This window comes from Aplysia californica, unplaced genomic scaffold, assembly GCF_000002075.1.
Source record: "Aplysia californica isolate F4 #8 unplaced genomic scaffold, AplCal3.0 scaffold00069, whole genome shotgun sequence".
Taxonomy (NCBI): Eukaryota; Metazoa; Mollusca; class Gastropoda; order Aplysiida; family Aplysiidae; genus Aplysia; species Aplysia californica.
The window spans coordinates 1,094,271-1,104,254 of record NW_004797339.1 but is presented as its reverse complement, the minus strand read 5'-3'; the positions used below and the strand labels follow the sequence as shown (position 1 = coordinate 1,104,254).

The 9,984-nt window shown below is 41.7% G+C and overlaps 1 protein-coding gene across 1 annotated transcript in view; it reads right to left on the bottom strand.

Annotated features, from left to right (window-relative positions):
* The window catches only part of LOC101861794 (nuclear pore complex protein Nup85), a 35,626-nt gene extending 31,838 nt beyond the window's left edge, over positions 1–3,788 (bottom strand). The window contains exons 1-2 of the mRNA XM_005093806.3: positions 3,747–3,788; positions 1,217–1,316 (exon numbers count right to left, since the gene is read on the bottom strand). Coding sequence (XP_005093863.1) covers positions 1,217–1,316; positions 3,747–3,788 — 142 coding nt within the window. The remainder of the gene's footprint in view (positions 1–1,216; positions 1,317–3,746) is intronic.
* Positions 3,789–9,984: the final 6,196 nt, after the last annotated feature.

Sequence of the window (9,984 nt, the reverse complement as noted above, 5' to 3'; positions counted from 1 at the left end):
AGAGAGAGAGAGAGAGAATGGTGGGGGGTATGAAGACATCCTGTTAGACTTGTCTGATATCTCATCAAAGCTTCAGTCAGATACTGCTCAGCTTGACCATTGTGTCCATTTTGTCATGGCAAGTGTAAATACACTCACATTAACCAAACCTCAGCAACGTTTGAAAAAAGATCTGGATGAATAAGAAGACTGCAGATGTGAGAGAAAGTGCAAGAGAGATGATTACAAACATGAAAGATGCATTGGATAAGCTGGTGGTGTGCTTGGAAGAAATATTTTCTGGCACATCAGAAGATTATAAGTTTTGAAGAGTGCAGGGATATTTGACAGGACAAATGTGCCTGAAACTGACAAAATAGATGATTTGAAAGAATATGGTGAGACACAGATGGATGACTTGATAGCTCATTATGAGACTGTGCTTCAACACGTATTACCTCTGAGTGAGAACAAGACAAGTTCATTCTTGAAAAAGCCAGGAAATTTCCAAATCTGTCTCATTTGGCCAATATAATCCCTGTTTTCTTTGAAGAGGCGCATCCTTGGTGACAGAAAGCATTTGCTTTACAGAGATATGTTTGAAAAGATCATGTTTATATGTCCCAATGGTCCTTCAGATCAAAGAATTCAACCCAGAACCCTGCATTGCCAAGTGGCAAGAGATGTGTCTCACAAATAGACGTCCTGATAATACAGCACTATTCCCTGAAATTATCTTCCTTGGTGATACTTTTTAAAATCACTTGTGTTTTCCCATAAGGGACAAACAGCAAGCCCGTCTTTTTCTATATTGTGTGTGTCAACATATTTTCAATATTCTGATCATCTAGTGATTTACTTAGTTTTCATTCATGAATGACTTTACAAATTTTCCGATAACTCTATACTTTTGTTGAGAGCAGAAATAAATTGTATTGTTATTTATATAATATAAACCTTGTGATGCACGATCCAGTATTACCAACTTTAATCAACAAAATGATCACCTATAATTTTTGCCTTGGTGCCCTAGAAAATTGCCTCGGTGCTTTCTGATTTTTAGGCCCCACCGAGACAATTTTTGCCTGCCCTCCTGAACACCTAATTCAAGCCCTGGGTCTGAAACCCCCCTACTCTTGGGGCCAAAACCGGCGAATAACAATTGCGGGGTGGGAACTACCAAAAAAGCACCAGTAACTGTTTAATCTCAAGTTCAAGCCAGTACCACAAAACTCACCAGATGAACAAGCAGGAGGCACTTGTGTTTCAAACAAGTGCAACTGTTTTCCCATACCCCAAACACAGTGAAGACCCACATGTTCTCTTCGGGGAACAGGCTGTGCAAAAAGTAAGAAGAACAACGTTTGAAGCAATGGTATCACAATTAACTAACGATCAAAAGACTTACTGAACGAATCTACCATCAATTAAGATCTAGGAAAGTAACAAGCAGATATATGGTACTATCCATAATTAGCCAGCCAGCCAACTCCTCTCTCTTGCTGTCTGTAAAATGAAAGTGGCTATTCTCACCTGGGGTGAGAATAAAAATACGATCGACCTCTCACCCCGGGTGAGACTTGCCACCGTAGGCTATTCTCACCCGGTGTGAAACAAGACCTGTTTTTCCTAATTTCGGAATACTTTCTATCGGTGTGGATGATCAAATGGATAAAAGCAAAGAAAAAATTACGTTATAGCACAAAAGTAAGCTAATTTGATCGTCTACAAAGATGCTATGGCTATTTCACTTTTCGAATCGAGCCGAACTACGCGGGTCGCCATTTTGTTTTGCCCGGAAGTTATCGCAAGATCTACTCCTCCCCTCTTCTCTCTTTCTCTGTCTCTTTCTGAATACTGTCTATCGGTGTGGACGATCAAATTGACCAAAACAAAGTTTTAAAATGATGTTAAGACACAAAAGTAAATTAATTTGGTCGTCTACAAAGAGGCCACCTCTATTCTCACCCGGGGTGAGAATAGCGCAGGCGAGTCTTTTGGCTATTCTCACCCGGTGGGCATTCACCGTTATAGTTAAAGCCTAGGCCAACCAGTGAAGCGTTCACCCTGAACCACGGAATTCTACACTGTGATAACAGAATTCTATGAATTATAGAATTCTGTGCTGTGAACAAACGTTCTAGATCTACTACTACTGTTAGTGTTAGCCTAAAAGCGTTCATTTTGTCTGTGGGCAGTGGAGAGAGAGAAAGAGAGAGAGAGAGAGGAGAAGCGCGAGAACTTCCGGGCAAAACAAAATGGCGACCGCGTAGTTCGGCTCGATTCGAAAAGTTAAATAGCCGTAGCATCTTTGTAGACAACCAAATTAATTTAGTTTTGTTTTTTAACATTATTTTCTAACTTTGTTTTGGTAAATTTGATCGTCCACACCGATAGACAGTATTCAGAAAGGGACAGAGAGAGAAAGAGGGGAGGAGTAGATCTTGCGAGAACTTCCGGGCAAAACAAAATGGCGACCCGCGTAGTTCAGCTCGATTCGAAAAGTGGAATAGCCATAGCATCTTTGAAGACGATCAAATTAGCTTACTTTTGTGCTATAACGTAATTATTTCTTGGCTTTTATCAATTTGATCATCCACACCGATAGACAGTATTTCAAAATGAGGAAAAACAGGTCTTGTTTCACACCGGGTGAGAATAGCCTACACTGGCAAGTCTCACCCGGGGTGAGAGGTAGAATCTAGATCGTATTTTTATTCTCACCCCGGGTGAGAATAGCCACTTCCCTACAAAGATGCTACGGCTATTTCACTTTTCGAATCGAGCCGAACTACGCGGGTCGCCATTTTGTTTTGCCCGGAAGTTCTCGCACTACTCCTGCTCTCTCTCTCTCTCCACTGCCCACAGACAAAATTGTATGCTTTTAGGCTAACAGTAGTAATGGAATGTTTGTTCACAGCACAGAATTCGGCGATTGTTAAGATTCCCGCGTTTAATTCTGATGTGCGTTTTTCATACCCTCAGGCACATTTCGCTTTGGTCCCTAACCTTAACCCTAACCCTGGCCCTAACCCTAACCCTGGCCCTAACCCTAACCTAGGGTTAGGGACCAAAGCGAAATATGCCTGAGGGTATGAAAAATGCACATCGGAATTAAACGCGAGAATCTTAACAATCGCCCAGAATTCTACAATTTTTCTATCACAGTGTAGAATTCGGTGATCTTGTAGTTCCGTTCGTTAAAGTCCACGATCCATTTGTTTACATCCAGAGAAGAAATCCAGAAGTCTTGAAGACCAAATACTATTTGAATTAGGCTACACAAAGAGCAGGGATGCAACCTAACTGCAAAACATCAAATTAGGATAAAATTCAGGGGGGCATGCCCCCCTGAACCCCCTCCCCCCCCACCTCCATGGTTTTTTTTAGGTCAGGGGAGCAAGCCCCCCTGAAACCCCCCTGCTTGACTTTAACGAACGAAACTACAAAATCGCCTAGAATTCTGTGGTTCAGGGTGAACGCAAAATTGATCTAGATCTAGGCTATAACGGAGAACGCACACCGGGTGAGAACAGAGGTGGCCGTGTAAAATAGCAATCATCAACAAGCTTTCTGCTAGGAGCGTTTTATTCAGACTTGGTTTGGTGGATAAGGTAAAAATCAACCCTCAGATTTCCCTGACTGATCTATTGTTTTCTTCCCTTTGCCCAAAGTGCAACTGTTGCTCAATACAAACAAGACATATTTTGTCATAGGGGTCTAAAGAGTTCATTAAAATAAATTATCAAACAGTCTAATAAAAATACCAGCAAAAACTCCTCAACTTCGCGCTCGCCGGCAGTCGCCATGATGTTGATTTGACAATTGAAAATATAGAGTAATTCCCCTTCCTTTCCTGTGGCTATTTTCTTTTTCGGTCATTTCGATTACTTCTTATCTATAATATTTAAATTACATAATGTGAACATTTTTAAAGATATACAAAATTGGAAATTTTAAAAAAGAGGAGATCACACCTGTATGCCTACCAAACCTTCTTGAAAGTAAGACAAACAGAATCAGAATTGTATATATATATATATATATATATATATATATATATATATATATATATATATATATATATATATAAAAATAAATATATATATAATATATATATATTGATCTCTCATTCAAAGGTCCCGGGTTCGAATCCGGGTAGCGACCGAAAAACGTTTTACTCTAAAATTGCCTCCTTTCACCTCCTTTCCTGATCTCTAGCAATGTTCTGTCGTCTGCTTTCGTCTCCACTTTCTGCAACTGCAGCCTTTCTACTGCTACTCTTTGGCTCCTTCCTCCTGCTGTCTTTTAGCCACACCCCTGATCTTCAGGTGGGAAAGATTTACACCTAGCCTTCTCGGACAAAGGTGAAAATTTCGGAGAGCCCGTGAGCAAGTAGCGCAGGTTAAAGATCCCTTGGTGATCTAAAATCGATAAGAGTAGGCTTCGGTCGCCCCCCGGGCAAAATTCAAAATTTCCTACCAACTGAAAAAGTTTAGTGTTTTGCTTTCCCAACGAGCTCATCAGTTCCGCTCATTGCCCTTGATTCCAGCATGACCCGGGGTGAAGATCCACGTGATCTTTTTCAGTGTCGTCTTTTTCAGGAGCTCTGTCCATTCAGCTCTAAGGTTGCCATTTTCAATCTTCCTCAGAGTGCTCTGACAGTCTGTTACAAAGATCACATGTGCTTGTCAAGTTGTTGTAACCCATTTGAGAGCCCTCAGTCTCCATTCTCAAGCTAGATATGTTGTCATATCGTATGCTCTCTGCTGTTCCTTCACCAATCTGCCACTCTTGCTGAGAAGCCCCATTCAGATTTCCCCCCTCGTTTGACAGATCCATCCGTGTATACAACCACATCTCCATGCCGTGAGTTGTCTTCAATCAGTTGTCCAATCTCAGCATCTGTCGCCCCTGCACCCACTCTCTACATTCTCTGTTCAGCGTAATCACTACCTTCCCAAAATCTGCCTGCTGTCTCTCATTCATCTTGATCCATTCTTCACCCCGCTGTATATCTTCCAGGGGGCAGACTTACTTGATGGTGTTTTCAGCCTCGGCCATCCAAGAAGCTCCTCTTTTTTGGCGATTTCCCTTGATAGCTCCAATGGCTTCGTGAAGTTGGTGTTGCTTATCAGCCGCCACGCTCATGTACGCCCTGACCTGAGCCACTTTGTGTCTGTTTTCCACTGACATGAGGCCCAATACACGTCTCATACAGATTACTGGTGTACCCCTGGCTCAGCCTAGTATGATACGCATGGTCAAACTCAATCCAACTTGTCCAGTTGGGTTTTTGTTAAGGTCAATACTCCGAGCCCATAATCGTTACTGTTAAAACCATCTGCCGACACATAAGAAGTGTAGCCTTTGTTCCATTCCTAAAGCCGCCACGACCTTCACTTCATTCAAGCCCTTCTTTGCCCTTTCCACAACAACATCTATATGATCTTTGAAGGATAGACAGCGCTCGAGAACCACTCCCAGATACCGCTTCTTCTGACATCTTTGAATATTTTATTTTGTCCATTACCGTCAGCTCAGAGACGTCTGTCTTTATGGGCTGTTCAAATATAATCTTTCACCTGGAAAGGGGGGGGGGGGGGTGTCTTTAGCCTCTGTTAGAAAAGTGTAAGAAAGAAGAGGGGGGGGGGGGGGTCTTGAACCAATATAATATTACACTTTTGTGAGGTGAAAAAAGATAAGGGGAAAAAAAGGATGGCCTTGGTCAAGAAAGGGTGAATGGTGTGCCGAGGCCACAAGGAATGTGGAAAATATTTTCCAAGTATTGCTGCATGGAAGAGGCACAGGGCTTTACACAGGAAGAAATGGAGGTGGAGGAAGAAGAGGAGGAAGAGGAGACAGAGCAGGAAGTTGGAACAGGACCCATATTTGGATGACAGCTCAGCAGATGCCCCTGTTTTAAAAAAAAATTGACATAATGATGAACACTGTTTTTGTTGATGATACATGTAGGGCCTAACTAATTTCCCTTGTTGTTTCATGTATAATGATCAGTAATAACAGATACAGTGGAATCCTGATAAAGTCAACTCTTGCGTACAGTCAACACCTCACTGTGGTCCCGTTTCTTACCTTCTTCGTTTAAGTAATTGTGCTTCTGATACATGTGCAGTCATGAACCGCTTGAGTGTTAACCTTGCGTAAAGTCAACAATTTGAGGCTAAATATCCCAAAATGAATTCATTTAAGAAGAGATATTTAGGTCCTGAGCTAGTGGTGCACACACCTCCAATTAGTTTGTTCACTCATTATCTCTTGTTTTAGTGACAACTTCAAAATTATACTCACTGAAATTGAGCTAACATCCCGTTACCAGGTACTTTGTAATTTTGTAGTTGTCATCTTCAATTTTCAATGGCGAGTAGTACAATGGATAAAATCAACCTTGCTCAAAGTTAACACTTTTTTTCGGCCCTGAATTCCCCTGTAATCTGTTTTATTTGTCATTAAAGCGTTTTTGAAATTGACATGAGTCTCAATTTTTTCCTTATTAGTAAGAAAGAGTGTATGCAATGTTTTGCTTGAATGAGCTACTGTTCAAGAGAAGCTAAACGGGCCGACACTCGACAGATGAACTGAGCAGGACGGCGCAATTTATGACAGATACATACCAGACTTCAAGTGTGATGCGACCGAGAAGAAGAAGAACTGCATATTATTATTATCATGTGCATACGTATGGTATCTGCGTATGTGTTCCTCGCAATTTACAGATCTTAAGATTGCGCTGCACGTTTTAACGATCGTATAATTGCGTGGCAATCCTAAGATTGTGGGGCAAATTTAAGATTGCGTTGTGCGTTTTAACGATTATAATAATTGTATCATTCTTGTGAGCTCTTCAGTTTCATATCTAATTTTAATTTTAATTTTCATATTTTTGCATTTTTTAAAATATACGTGAATGTTCCTTGATGTAAGTAAAAGAATAAAGATGGAAGTGAATTATACGATCGTTAAAATGTGCAGCGCAATCTTAAGATTGCAGCGCAATTATACACTCGTTAAAACGCGCAATCTTAAACCGATCTGTAAATTGCGCGGAACATAAGGATATTCTTCATGAATATTATGTAAAGCGCATGGAACAATGATTGTAACACGGATTTGTGCCATATAAATGTCATATTATTAGTATTATAAGCGAACAATGTAATATTACTGGGGGGGGGGGGGGGGGGTAAGAAAAGTGTAAGAAGGAGGGGGGTCAAAAAGTCCCCCAAAAGGTGTAAGATTATATTTGCAGCCCCTTACTATTCGATTGTTTTAAGAGCATAACAGTGCTGCGGCCTTCTGAGGATTGATCACTGCGGTCGATTCAGCACACCACTCCATGATTTTCTCAACATCTGTCATTTTCTGCCGATCCCGTCCTTGCCTGTAGGCCAAGATGTCATCTGCAAATGTTAGTATTCTCCCTGGCCGAACGCTGTTCAGCGTTGTTATACGAGCAGTGTAGGCATTGAACAGTATAGGCGATAAGGGTGAGCCCTGTGGGAGTCCTAGTCTTATCACCTGTGGGCTTAAAATCCATTGACCACATCGCAAAGCCACTAAGTACTGTTCTTTCCGGCATTGCCCCTGCAATCAACGGATTCACGTCGCAATCTAGCAGAGCACACACTAGCCTCTCATTATCTACAAGATTGTAAGCATCTTCCAGATCTAATGCTATTGCCGCGGTCTCTTCTCCTTTCTGAAAGCCTTCATATACATCATACGCGAAGGTCTCCGCGTTGTTCAAAGTTTCCTTTCTTTGTCTGTTACTCCCTAACTCCTTAGGTAGGTTCCTATTGTTCTCTAACTCATTCATAAGTATTCTTGTTATGCATTTTTTTCTAGCTCTTTTCCATACACATTTTGCTGGGTGATAATGCGGTATCCGTTGAGTTCTTTGTGATTTTCTTCCCAGATTTTGATAGTGGCTTTAAATACAGTCGAACCTGCCCTGACGGCCACCTCTATAAGACGACCACCTGTACAAACGGCCACTTTCCATTTCCCCCCTTGCGTTTTTTCTATATAATTTAACTGTGTAAAACGGGCACCTGTCCATCGCGGCCGCGGCCACCATAATTTAACACACAACCCATATCATACTAAGCAATAATACCTGTCTAAGACGGTCACCTTAGTGACTCCATTACGTTTTGTCATAAATTGTGCATTGGCCCCTAGCGTTGTGGGCGAGCTGTCATAATTCAATCACCTGTCGTTGTTGTTAGGTAGTCCCTCCAACCGATCATGCTGCGTAGGCCCCTCCCACTGTTGACCAATAGCTACAAATTTTCAGCTGCTGGTGAGGTAAGCGTGTGATCCCTCATAACCCATAAGCCCCGCCCAGAACTCATACACAAATCGTGAGATGAGTGGTCACTGTTTACCCAGTCTGTAACAAAGTAACAAAGAACGTCAACATGAACTTGTGACAGAAGCGTCACTCGTTCTCCGAGTGGTGGCGACCCATGTTTTTGTTTTAACATGGCACTCAGTCTTCCTTGTCTGATACATTTCGTTTTATTGTCACCTTTGTGCAAAATCAGCGACAAAATAAAAATTACAAACGAAATACAAACCAACAACAACAACACCAACAAAGACAACATAATGGGGCTACTTTCCATTGGGGCCTCAGATGGGAATGGTTAATTTTCTTTATCTTGATCAGTCCTGCCTAAGACGGCCACCTGTCTTATACGGCCATTTCCCCCCTTAACAATGGGTGGCCGTCTTACACAGGTTTGACTGTACATGTACCGTAACTGTGCAACCACTCTTCTGGTACTTTACTTGCTTTACTTTTCCGACCCAGCGGCCATTTGAGTTCTAGCCCTTCGGCCTGTCGATATGGCAAAGAATTTACAGATTTTTATCAGCTGTCTTTTGTCGCTTTATAGAGTATTTCTGGTGTCTGGGGAGGCAGGTAGGTATAGGTGCTACGCGAGTCGCAAAGTGCAGGGCAGGTAAAGAGGTGGTGTGATACTGTTTCATCCTGGCAGTCACACAACGGGCAGTCGGGTGGGGGTATCCTTGGGGACCCTTTTTAGGTAGGAATTCAGTGGGATGTGTTGTGTTCGCAGGCGAAAGATCGTGACTTATTTTCTTCTATTCAGGGAATTTAGTTCATCTTTTGAGATTTGACATACTTCTTTCCTTGTCTCAGCATCACCCTGATCACTGATCAGTCCGTGTGATGTATCTTTTAAGAAAGGCTTCCCCTTTGCTTGCATCATCTCTCAGAATAGTGATTCTATCAGTGCTCTTGATATCCGGCTTTGAGTTTTGCTGTGCGCCCGTAGTTCGTTCATTCTATATTCTATTGTGTAACTTCCTGAGGGAAAGGAAAGAAGTTGGAACTGCCCTTTATACTTCCAGCATGTGGTTGTGTGTGTGTGTGTGTGTGTGTGAGGCTTTGAGAGAGAGAAAGATAGAGAGAGGAAAAGAGAGAGAGAGAGAGAGAGAGAGAGAGAGAGAGAGAGAGAGAGAGAGAGAGAGAGAGAGAGAGAGAGAGAGAGAGAGAGAGAGAGAGAGACAGACAGACAGACAGACAGAATGGGGGAGGGGGAAGGGAGAGGGGTTGACAATAGGACTGAAACTAGATTTAGATCAAAATCACAACACCCTCGATTTTTAATTCTTTTTTTAAAGTAACTAATGTGAACCCAGACAACACAATACATTTGGAAGAGGAAATAAATAATTCCTGAAACTCAACATCAGAACTTTTATTCTTAAAAAAATAATTAAAACAATGCCAAAACAAACATAAGGTGAACAATGAGCAGCACATCTCAGTAATATAAAAAGTATTTTCTTATTAACAGATAAACACACATATATACTGCCTTTACTTTAAATGCATCTGAGATTGTTTGCTTTGAATAGAGCTTTTCATCCCGTCCAAAGAAGAGCTTAGTGCACGCATGAGCAAGTCGGTCCAAATCACGGACCGGATTAAGTGATTCCAAATATCTCACGAGG